At 39.9% G+C, this 18,728-nt stretch overlaps 1 protein-coding gene across 5 annotated transcripts in view; it reads left to right on the top strand.

Annotated features, from left to right (window-relative positions):
• TENM1 (teneurin transmembrane protein 1) overlaps positions 1-18,728 on the top strand; it is a 313,366-nt gene that overhangs the window by 199,501 nt on the left and 95,137 nt on the right. For 4 of the 5 annotated variants that reach the window (XM_015626362.2, XM_015626359.2, XM_015626360.2 and 1 more), the window contains 3 exons: positions 13,205-13,390; positions 14,270-14,293; positions 16,535-16,681. In XM_015626362.2, coding sequence (XP_015481848.1) covers positions 13,205-13,390; positions 14,270-14,293; positions 16,535-16,681 — 357 coding nt within the window. The remainder of the gene's footprint in view (positions 1-13,204; positions 13,391-14,269; positions 14,294-16,534; positions 16,682-18,728) is intronic. The other variant, XM_015626361.2, reaches the window with a different exon arrangement.

Here is an 18,728-nt window from a genome sequence, read left to right as displayed (position 1 = left end):
TTATCCTACATGTTTAAATCAGTCCACAAGGAACCAAAAATACCTGATGTAGTAATGTATTGATTCAAGTAATAGGATAAGTTGAGGGTATGAGATACACGAAGAGGAAATATGGAGTGTTTTTAAGCTGACTGCTGATTATTTTGCAGATGCCAAAAATAATGGCCCCTTCCTTTTTCTTCCTGAAAATTAAGATTCTTAATCTATTGCTGTCTGCTCCCCATTCAGCAATTAATGGAAATATTCCTCATTCCAGTGTAAGTGCAATTTAGTTAAGTCAGTTTTTGTAAAGCCTGGTATAATCTACAGCAAGGTGTTACTTTTTTCACAGAGTGGAATCCACAGACCCAGTTTTGGATGCTTTTATCTCAGCAACTCCTGGCTTACCCAGGAGGGAGATACCCAAATTGCTCTGGTGATGGCAAAATGGTTCTGTTTACGCTCCACTCTGGGTAGCTGACAGAGGCTTTCCTTTCTGTCTGCGTGGCATTGTGCCTCTACAGGGGGTCCATCCTGTCAGGAATGTCCCTCTCACTGTGCTTTGTGCTAGGCCAGTCCCAGGAGAGTGATCCTTCTTGGGCAGCACTGGTGCAAGGTCCTGCAGATTGCAAAACTAGTGCTCTTAACACAGAGATGCTTCATTACCTAGTACCAAAACCTGGCGAGTAAGTAGCAGGTGAGTAAACCTGGGATTTTAGTAGCAGCTCAGGTGCCAAAATGGTCCAAGGACCCTTGAATTAGGTAAGGTAAGCAAGGGGTTTAAGGGTGTATATTTGTAGTTAAATGCCTGGATCCCTCTTTTACATCTCAGCCTTACCACCGACACAGGTGTCAATCTACTGAACAGGGATTAAGAACCATGCTAAAACAACTGACAGGATATAGGATGGAAAGTTCTTTCATGAACAGTCAAGAAAATGTTAAGATGAAAATTATGACTACAGAAGACTTGCACTCCACAATAACCCTTTGTAAAAGAGTACTCTGAAGTAGAGAAGGTCTGGTAATGTTCTGCTGGTGGATGCTGCAGTGCAGGGGGAAAAGCAGCTCAGGTGAGCAACAGAACAGAAATGACATAGGAAATCTTCCACTTCTAATTTGCTAAGCCAAATCCAAAGATGAAACTCTACAAATTATCCATACCACTGTCTTTTATAGGAGAGTTCTTGTGTTAGAGTGAGCTTCTATTACCTCACAGCTGAAAAGCACAAATGGGAATTGCTAGAGCAAGGGTACAAAAGAGCACTAGAACAACTAGAGTTTTTGTCCTTCAGAGAATTTCAGAACATCTGTTGTGCAAAGTGTGCTGTATCAGTCCCTAAAAACCAGATATTTTTAATATTTTTGGTTGTTATGGTAAGTGTTGTACAAAATACCTTTAATTTCAGCATATTTTCACAGCAGAGTCTGTGAATTTTAACTTCCTCTGAAAATAGGCAATTGCTATTGGTAAAAGCCTATGAGAACTTCCCTACTTACTGCATTTCTAAGGGTTTTGGTGGTGTATATTGTTGCAAGGGTTATATCTGTAGACATATAAAGATTTCCCAGTCTCTGCCCTCCTTAAGGACATTGGCTTAAATGTTTTGACTCAAGTAATATGTTTTAAATAAAAACTAAATTTATAATAATTATCCAAGAATATTTTAACGGCAATGGGGTCAAAAACTTCATGTGTGTTGTAGCTACCGTGTACACTTGTGTATGTCACTCTTCAGTCCAGGAAGCCTTGGCTATTTCATAAACAGATTGTTAAAATAGTGTCTATCACCAATAATCCAGAATTATTTTCTGACAGAGTGCAGAGAGCTGATTGTTCACATGACACAATTGTTCACATGTCATATGCTGAATTAAAAAACGCCCTGAAGAAGGGTGGCCAGCCTGGTGGCGCCTCTGCCAGCTCTGAGGAGCTGGTACCGGGCTCCACAGAAAAAATGCAAGTCATGAGCGGCACCTTTGATTTGGCAGCACTCAGGCAGATCAGCAGCTGCCAGATGCATGCTGCTATTTCTGTTTGTGCTGCTGACACAGAGGAAGTTATGGTTTATTTACTGGGAGCTGCTTTGTGTCTGCACTCACCTGCACAGGCTCAGCTATGAGCACCAGGGACATTTCCTTCCTGCGTGTGGATGGACACAGTGTTTGTGGGCAGATGCTGAGTGCTGTGGAACTTGTGCTAATTGAGGCCACACTCCTTGGTTTTGTGCAAGAGCTTGTTATGCCTCACTGCAGAATTTGTCCAAGGAACTGTTTATTTGTGCTAAAATGGGAGGAAGCAAGGCCAGCTTCTTCATCTGCTTTTGATTTTGCCTGTGAACCTGAGATGTTACTTAGAAGCTGGTAATGACTTTTGATTTCTCACAGTAGTTTTTCCTGTAATACAGATGGATTGTTGGGAACACACAGAGCAAAGCCTTATTTTAGTTGATTCAGTGTTTCATTGAATGATAGAATGACTTGGGTTTAAAGGCACCCTCCAACTTCCCTGCTTTGAACAGGGACATCTTCCACCAGATCATGTTTCTCAGGGCCCCTTCCAACCTGGCATTGAACACTTCCATGGATGAGGCACCCACAGCTTCTGTGGACAACCTGTGTCTGTGACTCACCACCCTCAGAGTTAAGAATGTCTTCCTAATACCTAATCTTAATCTACTTTCTTTCAGTTTAAAGCCATTTCCCTGTGTCCTATCACTGCAGCCCTTTTCCACCATTCTTCTCCCTCTTCCTTGCTCCCTTCAGGTACTGGAAGGCCGCAGTTAGGTCACCCTGAAGCTTCTCCAGGCTTAACAGATTTCTTTCTGTCCGTGTAGACTGGCTCTTCACTGAAAAAAATAAGATAAAAATCACATCATTTTAAAAATATTCAGTCCCAGGGCATAGATGTACATCCTGCAAATCATTATCCCCTTTCCTTCTGAGTACCAGCTCTGTGTGTGATTTGGGCAACAATGGCATCTCTGTCGCTTGTGGGCTGCCATTGCTATTACAGGGATGAAACTGAATAGATTTTCATGTAATACATTCATAAGTGTATGCCAATGCCCACCTTTTCAGCATTTTGAGCTTTTTCAAAATAGGATAAGTAAAATATATGTTCATTACTGAAGTCAGCAAGTACATCCAACATTCAAAGCTCAGACCAGCACAATTTTTGTGAGGGGACCCACATTCAAAGGTCATCCTGTAAGCCAGTGAATTAAAGATGGTGCCTACTTGTTGGAAATAATACTTAAATAAATCATTATTTCTTTATTGGGTATCAATAATCAAACTGAAATCAAAATGAAAATATTTATATTCTGATCAGAGCCTGAATCAGTGTTAACAATAGTTGTTCTGTGTACCATAGAAAATTTAGTGCTTATACAGACATATCCTGATCCCCTCAGACAATCTGGTGAACTTTTGCTGCAAATAAGTGTCTCAAAATCTTTATTTTCTTTTGATGATGTATTCGTTCAGGCTGTACCTGTGAGACAGCTATATTGAATGAACCTCCTGAGCCATCTCTTTGCCTATTTCCCTTTTCCCCACAAAGCCACGGTTGTTCTTCAGGTTTCTCATCGTTATCACAGGCCTCATGCCTTCCCTGATTCTTGTGGTCTGTCACTTGCTCAACAGGTTTTCCATTTTTCCTGCACAACTGGCTTTTCAGTCCAAGGAACTGTGAATTGCATTTTCCCCTCAGTGAATGAGCACAAAGGCATTGCTTTCATCTCTCTCATTATGGCTCATGACAGATTGTTCTGGACTGCTTTCATACCACTCTCCTGATCAAACAAATTACCGAACAAGGTAGACATTGCACAGCACTTCCTTTTGTTGTTCTTGGGGTGTTGCAGAGTATTTCAGAGCTTGTTAGTCAAAGTCTCCATTGATGACTGACTCTCACTGCTTTGCTACAAGTACGACTTGAAATGAAACAGTGAAGACAAATTATAAAACAGGACCAAATTTGACAAGGAAACTCCACATTTACTTGGACAACAGTGTTTTAAAAATGTCCTGGTCAGATTTCTGTGTGCTTTTCCTTGCCCTTGTGTCAGTTTAATCTTCCTTGCTATTAGGTTACACTTTTCTACTCATTTATTTTAAATGTTGCCCACGCTGGCCTTGTCCAACCTGCCAACCTGTATCATCTCAAGAAAGAGACAAGTTCTGCAGCTGAAGTCTCTTATGTGGCAAGCCCAGCATAGTTGTATTCTCCTTTGCCCCAGTGCTATGGCTGGGTACGTAGAGATGTTCCCAGTGCCAAATGAGGAATCCTTTTTGGTGGTATCAATTTTCAGTGCTTTGGCTGCCTGAAATGGAATATCTGTTAGTATGTTTACCATTACCAGTCCAGCTTCTTCGGGCTGTATTGATTAAATTTTTGTACTGTAAAAATACCATTTTGAACCACAGTGAAATCGATATAGTGTGAGGTTTTTTTATATACATAAATTGGATTTGGATCAGGACGAAAATCTTCATCAGATGAAAAATAAAACTGGGTGAAAAAAGTGTGATAAAAGATCTCAGAAGGGGAAAAAGTTGCTCTGTCATTTCCCCAGCCTCTGTTGTATTTGCCCTCTAGACCTTTCTGTCTGTCCACTGATTACTTTTCTACACAAATACATTTTGTATGCAAGCAAATTGAGGCTTCCAGTTTCAAAAAGATACTTGTAAATAGATGTAGCATTATCAGAAACTACCTTACAGGGCCTTTTAAGTGCAATTGCATTCATACATTTTGTGATGCACAGTAGTGCTAATGGCAACCTTCCTACTGGAGGCCAGAAGAGTTATTTATAGAGTACCTAATGAATCAAGAATAAGTTCAATGAGATGATGGTAGGATTATTTCCAGAAAGCAATTAAAACCACCACTGTATGGATAGTGAAACATTCTGAGTAACAAACAGTGAGGATACGGCATTTTAGTTCCAGTGGGTTTATTTTATATGTTGTGACGTGTGGTAAGAAGATAAGAAAGGTAGTTAGGTAACTGCAAGGCAAGACACCAGAAAGTTTTCTACTTAGAACTTAGAGTAGGAAGGTTTAAAGTGAAGTAGTGTTTGGGGAATGAAGAAGTTTTGGGTAAGTTTTGCCTTTGGTAGATATAGTTGATCATTGTGCAATTGTGTTTGAATTATCCCAAATAATAGTCAGGGCTGTGTGAAGTTTGGATCCCCCACATTTATTTTCTGAAGTTACTGGCTATTCCGTAGTTCTTTTCTACAACTCTGGTGTATCTGAGGAAGACCCAACCTTCTGAAGTGCCTTTGCCTCCTGGCAGAACAGCTCCTGAGATAATACTTAGCAAAACTTACAGTGCCTGGGCCAGATTTCAGCTGTGCTGTTTTTTTTAAAACACTAATGAGACCAAACAAAAGTTTATTTTCTGGAATCACTAATCTATTTCATGACAAAACCCAGAGATCTACTGAAGAGAAAATTGAAACAGGTTATCAGTCATGTAATCATGCAGGAAAGGGGGTACTTAATATGAATTCAAGTATTAGAAAACATCAAGAAAACACATTAAAAAAATGGTATTTAAGGGGGCTAAGGCATGTCCATGTTTGCGTGATTCATGGAAAACTGTAAATAGTTGGAGTATGTTATGAGCCTCTCTAACATCACTCAGAGACAGAAATGAGGGCAGATGAAATTTAGAGTTGGACTTGTTTTCTCCTTAAGATTTTTTCCAAATAATTCTTCTTTGGTTTAACATAGCTTTATATGCATGCTACAGTCTTGCTTCGTGACATTGTCAGAAAAGATAAATATCAATAGCTGAATAAATTTAAGCATTCTAGTCTGATAGCAGACTGTAATAGAAAAGTATTTCAGACAAATGTTTCAGTTCAGGTGAGATGAATCTCACTCTTTGAGTCTTTTGTTGGGATGGGGCCACCCTGTCCCACTTTGGGCAAGGACAGAATCTTTGGAAATGACTATGAAAATTATTTTATAAAGATATATGATAATAAATTCAATGCAATAGTTTTGCAGAAAGAGTTGCTTTGAATTTATTCACCCAACTATAGCACATTGTTCTGGTATTGTGAGGTGACCTTTAATATATTTCAGTGTCAGATATTAGTATGCAATGCATGAAGAGAAGGATAAGGAATGTTGCATCAAGAGAAATTTAGATTGAAAGCATATTTGTCTGTGAAGATGGTCTGATAGTGGTATGAATTGCCTGTCATAGTACAGTCCTGTTCTCTGTTGCTGGGAGCTTTTCAGAGATGCCAGGTATGATTTAACTTGAAACAATAATAGATGATCCTGTGAAGTCCTCTGCAGGTCTGTTCTTTATAAATTTATGTTAAAATAGATTAGTCATTTGGAGATGATCTATCATATTGATTTATTTCTGATTGTACTAAATTTCATATTAAGTTCTGTGGCAAGTTCCCATCACATGTTCCTCAGTGGTGCAGAGGATAGGGAAGAGACGGACAGTGCAGCATTGCTGCCTCTCCACAAAGGAACCTGATTTCAGTTTTCCAAAGGAAACATGCTCACAAAACCTGGCAGCTGAAAAGAGAAGGACTCTTCAGCATTAATGTTTTGAAGAAATTTGCAAATCCTTTTGATTTGCATCTCAAGGTTGAAGAGCAGGTGGCACTGGACACTGGTATAACAGATGTAGAACTGCTGTGTTGCCCCTAAAACTGCTGTGTTGCCCTTGACTCATCATAGATCACAGTATGGCATGGGTTAGATGGGATCTTAAAGATCTTCCAGTTCCAACTCCCTGCCATGGGCAAAGACATCTTCTGCAAGACCAGGATGCTCCAAGCCCCATCCAACCTGGCCTTGAACACTTCCAAGGATGGTTTCTTGGCATAGCTGTGGTTGACTAAGAATGTAAAAAATTACACACCTAACTAACATACTGTGACACTGCTGGAAAAGCCAAGATCAGATGCAGTTAACATCCAGATTGCCAAGGAAGCTTTTGTAAATTGGTAAATAAGATAAGCTGTACTGTAAAAATATCTTCTTCTCTATACTATGTATAACTTGATGTCTGCATGAAACTTTTACAGTTTACATGCACTCCGCCGTGACATTCTTTAAGGGGAGCAAATTTCCATTAGATTTTACAGAAAAAAAAAAAGCTCAAGTGCTTTTGAAACTCCTAAAACTTTACATTTTTGAACTTTTTTGTGGTGTAAAAAATTATATTAATAAAGTCAGTTGCTGAAAATGAAAGCTGAGAGAGAATTGTCTCCAGGACACAGCAGGAAGGTAATTTAAAAAGCTCAGGAACATTGTTGAAATTATCACGCAAACTTATTAAATGCAATGTATATTTAAATTGAAAAAACTTCTTTATTAGGTCTAGATAGGTGATTTTTTTGCTGCCTCTGGCAGTTAAGGTTATTGGGTGAGAGTCAGGGTAGATTAATTTCTAATCTTTATGGAAAGCCACATATTAAAAAATGGATAGCAAAATTATTAATATAATACTGAAAGTTTAGACTATCTGTAGAACAAGACTCACGACCATAAACAAAAGTAGAATGAGTGTTTCATAGTATTTGGCCACTTTTGTTTACATATAGTTTTGTATTCTTAGCCTGATTTTCTAGGAGTTATTTCTGACACATGTTGAATTAACATTAAAGTCTTCCCTTATCATTACAAATTATAAAATATTTAGCTTTAATTTTCCTTTTCATAACACATAAGTAGGAACTTATTATAAAACACATTTGAAAGAACTCATTGTTGACTTAGGTGATTAAAATGAAGAGTGTGGAGTGAAATTTTAATGCTTTTTAGATTAGCTCAGGAGTAATCAACTATTTGTCTCCTTCTCAAGAATATGTACAAATAATGGTTCACAGCTCACATTTGCCTTTTTCCAAGAAATTAATGAGCATTCAGATTTAAGGACATGTCAGTAAAAATTCTAGACAGAATTGAACATTTTTTAAGTCTCTTCTACATTAATTATTGTGAGTCTAAGGACTCAGAATTTTATATTTGATGCAAACTGTGTTTGATGAAAGTCTGAGGGAAGCTGTTGGGGTCGATTGAGGCCAGCCTCCGGCACTCTGCCAGCACGATGCTCACAGTGACTCTGCATGGCTGGGCTCTCTTCAAGAACAAAATTAACTTTCCAGGCCTACATTTAGAGAACCTTGTTTGGATTTCAAAGTGTACAGGTACAAAAACTGACACAGGGCCATGAATTACTGTCAATTCGGGTGACTCGGTTTCCTGGGATCCCTGAAAATTCACATATACTGAGGAGTGGGTCTCAGCCACAGCCCAGCCTGCAGCCCAGCTTGCTGCACAAGGTCTGCCCAGAGCTCAGGCAGGCAGGTGTATATCCCACTAAACTGTGACACAGAGGACTGGCAGGGAAGAGGTGGGTTTATGTAAGCCTACAAGCCTAAACAGCAACATGGTCAAGGAATTGTGAGCATACCACTGTACATTTTAAGAATGAGTGGCAATTAATGGAACAGCACAAGTAAAGGCTTGTGATGTAATATCCCTGAGTCAACTAATCCAAATTGTACCTGTTGTTACCTGCCTCCCTTGTTACCTTACGTAAATCATCTCTTCGCTCTTGTCTTTTGCAGTCAGATGATGGCACAGCTTATGGCTCCTCAGCAGGACAGTCTCTGTCCAGGCTGGGGTTTGCATCATTGCCTGTATTGCTGCTTTGATCTCTCCTTGGGCTGATTTAGCTCAGCTAGCTGTCAGGTATTAACCCAAGAAAATAAACTGAATAATTATCTGACAGTTCCATGATCTGAATCATCTCACCAGTTTCACATGCTAGGCAGAGATCACAGAGCCAGGAGATGGATGAAGAGGAGTGGAATAGCTGTTTCAATCAGAGAAGACATTTTTGGCTGTCTAAACTGCTGCACTGACCCACAGCTCAAAGGCCTTCTGCACTGTGCTGGCTCTGCTGCATTTTGTGGTGCTTCTATGTCCTGTAGGACCAACTGCTTTGGAAGGAGGAAGATGTTCCAGTGAACTGAACAGTTGCACCATATCTGACTTGCTGTCCGACTTCACTTCTGTGTGAATTTTTACCACATCATCTTTATTTATTTACCTAGTTAAAATTGCTGTATAATTTCCCATTGCAGTTGGTCCCTGGGCACTCACTGGAGTATCTAAATTTGTCCAGTCTCTGGGAGAAATCCTCAATACAAACACAAATGCTAATGCAGCTCCCTGCTACACAGAGATTTCTGGGTTTGTTTATCTGCAGGAGGAGTTAAGAAATAGTTTTGCATTTAAAAACAGGACAACCTGTACTGATAATTCTTTTTTTTTGATCTTAGTTGTTTGAATTAGCTGTGGATTAAAGCTGCATGTTCTACCACAGCATTAATAGGATGACGTTAGGCTTGATTTCCCTTGCTTTACATGAGAAGTCTGTGGAGAATCTTGGATTTGCTTGGCAGAAGAATACATTATCATGATAAACAGCATTCCTGAAGCCTTATGAAATCACCAAAAAGAATGTAAGTCTAAGGGTTGCCTCAGTGACAACAAAGTGTGAATTGGCTGAACTTCAGGTCAGCTAGGGTGGCTGAGGAAAGTGTTTGGTCCAGACTAAGTGACTTCATTTCTTTACATCTCGTGCTTACAAAATTTGGTTTGGTTTTCATTAAAGGACATTTAGACTTTTTATTTTGGGGGAAAAACTCGTTTTTAGAAGGAAATGCAAGAACTAGGTAAGTTAATTTCAAGTATGATCTTATGCTGGAAAATAGAACAGAAAAAAAGAAGTCTTATGAGTGAAGACTATATGGACTGACCTAGGATATTTTTTCATAAGACAGGTAATGTAGTATCTCCACTTCATTAAAGATTAAGAACTTAAGTTGTGTTTAAACATTTTATTCAGTGTGTAGGGAAAACAGTGGAAAAACTTTCTAACATTTTAAGGTCTGTTTAATTTTTTTGTTTTAAAAGGGGAACGTGTGTAAGATGTCCCTGTGGTACGAATATGCCTACATTGCCTTCAGCTCCATGCTGTTATTTCTTTTGCTTGGAAGATGAGTTTGTCATGATTAGATTCTGTGGGCTAGACAGACATGAGATGCAGCCATGCATGCCATGTGTGGGAATATGTTCAAGGTTTTCCACAGCTGGTTCTTTGGTCTGTTTACAGATGGAGAAGTGGCAGGATCTGCTAGCACTGCTGACAGGGTCAGAAGCTCTATGGATGGCTTTGTTTCCTCACTTCAATCATTGCACTTCAGTATTTCAATGCCTACAAATTTCCCTGAAGGTCTGAAGTCAGATGAACTAAGCCAGGCCCACAACTGCAAAAATCAGTGTAGTAGAATGTCAGTCCAGGGGGTCAAAAAGACCATCAGTTCCACTTACCTCAGAATATTGTAAACTACAAAATATTTCTTAATATCCTCTTAACAATCTTTGCCACTTGAAGTAAATTATCAAAAGCTGATAATAATGAGCTAGACAGAAATCAGGGAAGTTCAAACACATCCCTCCAGCAGCCTAAATTCTTGAAAGTATTTGCTAGATTTAATTCTCAGGAGTAGGCCAATGCCCAAGCTGGAAAGGTTCAAATAAAACCAGTGATCCGCTGCCAGTCTTCTTGGGGGTGATGCTTTTGTGACCTGGTGGGATCAATTTTCTTCCTAAACAAAGGAGCAAGTATTTGGACATCTTCAGTACCAATGGAATAAGAAAGCAAGTCCTCCTACAGTCCTCCAAGCAATCTCCCAGGCTTCCAAGGAAAAAACAAGTAACAAAACAAAAGAGCCAAGACAAATTATGCAGCAAGGGGGAAGAAATGCTTTCCAGTACCTGCAGGCAGGCAGTCCAAGGCATGAAGCAGTAGATTAGTATATGATCAGCAGGCAGCAATCAAGACTTTCTAAGGAATAATGCCCCAGACTCAGCACAGTTTTTCATTTGAATATAACAGAGCAGTCTCTTTCCTTATCTTACATATTGCTTTTCAGGAATATTATAGAATCATATCATCAGATAATTATTTTTATCTTGTACTCCAGTATAACACAACTCCCTGTCCAAGTAGTAAAGTTAGTTATTTTTTATATAGCTGATTTTGACTTCCTAAGGACAGTACTCTGCAGTTGCTTTTACTGGATTTTGTGTGATATTCTATACCATGCCTTCTGCTTCTGAATTTGAGTTGGACAATGCTCTTGCAGTTTGTCACTCACCCATCCCTTTGATTGTGCACTGTTCTGTCACCCTGGCTATTAACAAAAATAGAGGCTAAGTTCTCACTCAAGACAGAGCTCAGCGAGTCTTTGATGTCACTGTGCTGTTCAAGTTCTGTGCTGCTTTTTTCTTTTGTTAAAATGATTGGAAGATAAGATTTCAATTTAAACTTTAAAAACTTTTCTTGGTATGTAAGTGACAACATTTGTCACTACAAATGCTTTTAAGAATGTTTATATACAATAGTTCCAAGATCTAAATGATCTTTGTTTAAAATCTGTCAGGGGAAAAATCCTGCCACAACTAAATATGTAGCACTGACATTTGAAATCAGAGCAGAGTGTTCGGCGTATACTTCAAGTGCTATCAGCTGCTTTCCGAGAGCAAGGAGACATTTCTGTAGCAGGTTAATTGTGGGATAACAAGCAAATGCTATGTCTTTACAATAATTATTTTAAATAAATTCGAGCTATGTGGAACCTTTCTATAATGAAACCATTCTTTTCACAGAACAACTTTAGTATACGTGGAAGTAGAATTGGTGATGTATTGAAACAATTCACTTCATGATCAGGGCTGTTCTACAGTTCCTAGGTAGAGAAATTCTTCCAAGGGCAGTGAAGGAGGTATTACTTGAAACAGCTTTCCTGGTTTCTTAGTAGGTCATGACCTTCTCATGAAGGTGAGGAAGGAAAAAAAAGAAGTCTGAATCCTCAAAAGCCATTTTAGAACTAGGGGGATCTGAATGGCCTGTAGGTCATGTATTGTTGCACACTACTGTCAGAGTGAGGTGCTTGCCTCAGTCTCTTACTCCCTTTCTGGTGGCTCTCTGTACTGCAAGTGAAGACCATTTTGTCATCACTACAATCATTTGAATATGTAAAAGATTGGTTTGCCTATATGTATTTTATGTGCCACTCTGTCCAGCTCAAAATATTTGAGTTTGTAAGAGTTTCTAGAATTGAGTCTCAGAAGAATTAGTCAAAAGATTTGGACTTTTTAATGACGTTGTTTGTCTGGTTCAGACCTATTGCTCTAACCTCTGCAAAGCCATCATTTGCAGTCCCCACCGCAAACAAATAAATGATCTGACAAGTAACTGCTAAAGAAGGAGGCAGCCAGATTGCTTAAGGTCTGTACTGAATGATAAAATCCCATGTTTGATCCAGCTGATGAATGATATTTATACAGAAGTGAATTAGTCTTTGTTTCGGTTTAGAAGACAGGTGTCTGATAGGGAGGGCAGGAGCCTCCCTTGGAATGAAAAAATGTAGACCCCTTCCTCCAAATTACTGTAATTTTGAAATCAAGGGGCTCTCAGGCAGAGATCTGGGGTTAGGAATAACAGTTCTTTACTAGTATGTATAACAAGGCAAACAAACGACAATAACTACAGCATTAGCAACAAAACAGAACCAGGGACCCCATGACAGCTTTCTCGGCTGAGATGGGAAGGGATGGAGGAGAGGCTTTGCTTCACAAACCCCCTCGGGCAGTCAGTCCCGGTGCTCCTGCAGGGCTCTGAGGAACACCCAGCTGGAACAGCAGGGATGAGCTGAGATCCTGGGCCGGTGGCTGAGGTGGATCAGCAGCTCCGCGGCGGTGCCTGGCACTACCACACGTCCCGGCAGGACAGGGGGTGTGGGAGCCCGCAGACGAAGAAGGAAGAAGGGGGAGAAGCAGCAGCAGCAGCTCTGTCTGGGTGATGGCGAATTCCCTTCTCCAAAAGGCAACAGCTCCGAGAGAGTGTCTTGCTCTCAAGCCCAAGAAGCCACCCAGCCCCCAGCTGCTCCTGCCCTTCCCCTCCCCTGCCCCTCTTCCCTCCTGGGCCCAGACAAACTTTGTGTTTCTCAAGCATCCAACAAGTACCATCAATCAGGTGTCCCCACAACTAATGGGTAAAAATTCCATAGGTGAGAAGGAACAAAAGGAAGAACACCCAGCCAAACCCCAACAGTCTTGATGCAAATTCATACACATGGTGTACTTTTGTTTTTCTGTGCAGAGCTGTGTACCCTGGACTGTGGCAGCCATGGGGTCTGCTCCAGAGGGATATGCCAGTGTGAAGAGGGCTGGGTGGGTCCCACCTGCGAAGAACGGACCTGCCATTCCCACTGTGCCGAGCACGGGCAGTGCAAGGACGGGAAGTGTGAGTGCAGCCCCGGATGGGAAGGGGACCACTGCACCATTGGTAAGGGGGTTTTGTATCTCAAGAAACAAAATACATAAAATCTTAATCCAGTCCTACGCAGATCGCCATCATTCTGATCATCTGTTCTGATTGAAATCTGTTTGGGAAAACAGAGACTCAGAATCCAGACAGGTGTAAAAAAGGTGCCTCTGCACGCTGTCCCACAAAATAGTAACTTGGCACAGCTTTCTGTATAGAGGAAATAACATTAATTAATTAAAAAAAAAAAAAACACAGAAAAGAAAGCTCAGTCCTAACATAGCTTTGGGATGTGTTCATGTGTGAATTTTGTAGTCAGGAAGGAAAAAAAAATGTTTAAAAAATAGAAGGTGTGAGGAGACAAAGCTATTATTTACCTTATGTAATTGTTGCATTAAATCTCTTGCCTTTCTGTCTGAGGATTTATATATTTTGCTTACTGCTAATGGTATTTTTCCTAGAGCTGACTTCTAACAATATTCCTAATGAGGTAAAGCTTTCAGATCTTTTTAGAAGTCAAGATAATTCATTCCCTGGCTCTAGAATTCACTAAATCAGATTTGCTAAACCAAGAATTAGGGTTGTGATGGAGGAACAGCCTAATTTTCTGAAGATTTTTTAGAGCAAATCCACAGAAGGACCAAAACACTTAAAAAGACAAAAAGACCTTCTGTTTGCATTGTAGACAGTACCAGGTGTGGCCCCAGCACACTTGTCATCAAATGGAGGACGGTCACAAACACAGTGTTCTGGTCACAGCAGCAGAAATAGATCTGCCTGCAGGAAGAGGGAGACATTTTATATCTAATCCCCAGGTGTCAAGCCATAAGCAAATATACATTTGGTTTCATGTGGTACAGAAGTTTGACCCATCTCAGTTTTGTTCTTTTCTTTTTTAAGCTCACTACTTAGATGCTGTTCAAGGTAAGTTTTTCATATCAGCATTCCAAAAAAAAATAATAAAAATATACAAAAGTATTGGAAATGGAATATTTTCTGTTACTCATTTTGTTCAAGTTTCTGTTCTGCTAGGTTCCCAGAATAGATGACATATTTGTTTATGGAGGTATATATAGATATATATGCACACACAGAGACAGAGATTTACAGCAGAAACTGCAGTTTTTAATAAGTAATGTGCTCAACTCATTTGCAAAGTTGTAGCAATGTAAGCATGTTTTACAGGGCCATCTGATGTGCTGTGTTAGGCAAATCCATTATTTGCTCTTGTTTACCATCCAAAGTAATGCCAGAGCTGAGCACTTGCTAAAAAGCTTGTCTTGATACTGTCTCCCATGAGAAGTAAAAAAAATACTCTTTTGTCATTTATGCTTGAAGTAAGTTTTGCTAGAGAAGTACTCTTGCTTTCTAAAGCTGTCTGTGCCAGATGTGATCTAGTTCTCTTCAAATCATTTGATACAAGAGTTAAATTTGATGTTGCTTTGTGTCTGGTGCTGTTCGTTTGATTCCCGTGCCTTGCCACAGGTCCTGCTCATTCATGTCAGTGCAAGAACCTTCCCCCAGTGGGACAGCAGTCCCTCTGCCCTGAGCAGAGCAGTGATGCACAGCCCTTTCCAAAAGTGCTGCTCACTGAAATACCAATCTCACCATTACTTCAGAAAGAGCTCAGTGCTTATTTTCTGTTTCTTACTTTATTTCTTTGGAATTAGATAATAATAAAAGCACATAAGCATTCATTTTATTGCATTTATAGACTTTGAGGGTAACCATACACAGTAGCAAAATATAATCATGTACAGAAATCAATTAACTCAGCAGAGTATTTGAAAGTGGAAAGACACTAACATTACCCAAAAGAGCTCTCACATTTCCCTTTCCCCCAATTCGCTGAAGGAGGCTTTTTTGGTTTTTGCCAAGTTCATGTTTTGGAGTAGCATCTCCTATAACTCAGTGTGAGATAAGGGTGCCACCCCTCTCCAGTTTTTCAGAGCAAGAGAGTCAGACTCTCTGATCCCTCTGTTTTGCAGATGTGATTGATGAAGTGTGCCTAGGGTGAGAGGAGGGAGATTGTGTGTCTCATGTAAAGTTACCAGAAAATGTGCTGCATGTGGGGCTGTGAATCGCAGCCTGACAGACCAGGCTCTCCAACTGGCTCCTCCAAAGTCCATTTGGAGCATCTTGGGGCTGGCAGGCACTGATTCTTCTTTGCTCATCAAAAAAACCCTCTCTCTGATAATGCCTGTGTGTTGATGATCAGTATCAGGTGCTCAGGAGCTTTCAGACTCTGTATATGGTCGCAAAAAGTAAGGAGCCACCTTAGATTTGATGGTGCTCTCTCTGTTAAACTTACTGCCAAGCTTTATCCATTGTCCTTTGGCTCTGTGTGTGACAAATGTCTGAGCTGGCACTGCACTATGCAAGCAGATGGACATGAGTGTACATCCAAGAGACCATTCCTCTCTCACTCTTACAGGCAAGAAATCTTGATGTGAATTTCCAAGTTACTATTGATTCAGAGCTTGCAAGTATATAATCAAGAGGATGCTACAGTCCTTGGTCCAGTTTTGATCTAGAATCAGCGCCACCAAAGGGCATGTGTTGGTTCTGTTGGAATCAGCTATAAGGGAAGAAAGTGGAACAGGAAGGCAATGCTCCCTCAACTGCCTTCTGTGGAAAGTGTGTGCTGTAGCATAAATCAAATTGGCTTTTTCTCAGTCAGATGAGTATTTATGAACAGAATAAAAAGGTCATTTCCACTCCCTGCAATATGTAGGATTATGTCCACAGATGCCAGTTTGTCATTTAGACAATATTTTCCATGTGTATCTTTGATATAAGTTTTGATTATGTGTGTGATATTGTTAGTGAACAACAGGTTATATTTCAATAGAGAAAGAGATGGACATGACTTTAGAACTTTATAGCATGACTTTGCTCACTTTTTTCCTATGCACAAAATATTAAACACTAAAAAAAATCCTCATTCCTCACTGAGAAACTACTTTTGGGCAAGCAAAGGGAAGGACCAAGTTGGGGATTTTTCCATATTCAGCCAGAAATGTAAGTGGCTTCCAAGCTGTGATCGTTTAAAGGCAGCTAGTATAGTACTAGAAGTAGGAATGTTAATGAATAATTGCAACTGCAAAATAAGAGGAAATATCCCTTCATGAAAGCTTTTTTTTTTTTTTCCACCTTCTATTTTAGATGGTTGCCCAGGTCTCTGTTATGGAAATGGGAGGTGCACTCTTGATCAGAATGGGTGGCACTGTGTTTGTCAAGTGGGCTGGAGTGGCTCGGGATGTAACGTTGTCATGGAAATGGTGTGTGCAGATAACCTGGACAATGATGGAGGTATGATACATAATTCATGTGTCTCTGTTTATCTCTCACATCCTTGACTGTCATTTAAATCCACAGTTTTGGTGTGTGCTTTCCTTTTTATCACAAAATGTCAATGTTTGTCAGTTTGCTCAAGACAGTTGTTCCACTGACTTCATCTGAAGCAGCAGTGAGGGAACAGACCCTTGTGCTGGATGCTACTGAAGGCAGAAAGTATCTGTGGCCATATCTACAATCCCAGTACTTATTTTTTTCTCATAAAAAACAAAACACAACAAAAGTGTAATAAGTAATTTCTTGTATCTCCTTTCCACTCTTCCTCATGATTCTGTCAGTCTTCGAGAAAAAAACAGCCAAGAAATACCCAAATGAAAAAAACCTCTGTGCCTGTCAAAATGCATCCAATTAGTCTTCTATTATTATTAATTTAGTACATTTGCAAGCATAAAGTGCACATTTGCAGTTGCTTTTAAAATTAGTCTCTCTCTTAATATTTCTACTGAGACACAGCACAGTTCTTGCAATTATCTGGACCTACTTTTGAAGGACTGTTGAGGAAACTAGTATAGAAATTGGGCAGAAGAGATTTTGGAAAGTACCATAAACAGAGCCCTGTACTGAAATAATCATTTGCTCCTTTCTGTCAGTTGAACAAGGGCATTTGGCACTAGGTGCTCCCACCTCAGTCCTGTATGATCTTGATTTCGTTCTAAGGTTGCATTAGTTTTAGGTTTGCTGGGTAAAACACTGTTCTTTCATACATAGGTCTCTGCTTCCTTTCCAATAGCTTGTTCTAATATATGAGTTCATTTTTTTTTTAAGAAAAAACATCCAGCTCTATTTCAAACTTGCCATTGGGAGAGAAGTCACAATATTCCTGACTGGTTGCTCTCAGAATTAATTATTTTTCCTCTCTATTTTAGGAATACTCATTTACTGAACAGTCAAGGACTATTGCTTTTCTCTCCTTCACCTACGACCAGCTTTTACTGTTTGCTTGTACCATCCTCAGAGCTGTGCAGCTTTCTTATTCAGAGAATGGATTCAAGGCTGGGTTGGATGAGGCTTTGAGAAACCTGGTCTAGTGCAAGATGTCCCTCTGCCACCTCACAGCAGAGGTTTGGAACAAAGTGATCTTTAAGGTCCCTTCCAACCCATGCAGTTCTATGCTTTATGATCAGCCCCAAATATGGTTAAATTTTTTTCCTTAGATTTTATACTGAGATGTATTAAAATACATATTGTCTTATTGTGTCACACCTAAAGACCGTATCAGTGTCCTGGATGAGATTTTATACTTGACTGTAGGGGCAAACCTTGCTATGATGATTGTCTGTTTTCTTCTAGATCATTGATAAATTAAAGTTGATGTAGGTCCAAGAACTGAGGTCACTGTGGGACCTCAATAGAAACATTCTGACTCAGTGATGATTCCTCATTTACAGATATATTTTGAGACCTTCTGATTTTATATCCTGTGGGCTCTAAGACCCTGCTGTCCTTTGGCAAAGGCTTCCTCATTTTTGAACCTTATTCAAAATCACCTTATTCCTCTCATATCCTTCCTTTTCCTCCTTATTTCCAAGAGGTCCAAGAATCCTGTCTCTGCCCACTGTCTGTGCTCTCCTGCACTAGTGTGTGTCCCTGTCACACAAGGTCCCACAGCTGGCATCCCTGCCCCCCTGTGCTCTCCCATCTGTCGCTGCTCTCCCCCGCTGTCCAAGCCACTGACTCACCCGCCTGCTCTCTTAAATCTGCCCACTAAAACCCTGTTTAGTCTGTAATGTATGGAAAGCATTTTCTGATACACTCTGTGAACTGGCTCTGTATAAACTGCCCTGTACTGTGATTTTGGGTGCTTTATATGCTGCAATAACAGCAAGTTATTGGAAGAGTTGGCACTTTTAACTCTAAATCTCCTTGAATTTGTCAGTTTAAAGCAGACACTTCACATCATTTCACTGCAGGTTTTAAAAGCAATTTTCTTTTCCCTTTTTAATGGCAACATAACATGGACTAGGACAGCTCTGTTGACATTAAAATTAGAGATATGTGCAGA

Source organism: Parus major, chromosome 4A, assembly GCF_001522545.3.
Source record: "Parus major isolate Abel chromosome 4A, Parus_major1.1, whole genome shotgun sequence".
In the NCBI taxonomy this organism is placed as follows: domain Eukaryota; kingdom Metazoa; phylum Chordata; class Aves; order Passeriformes; family Paridae; genus Parus; species Parus major.
Note: the sequence above shows the minus strand (reverse complement) of the source record. Positions and strands in the feature narration are given on the sequence as shown.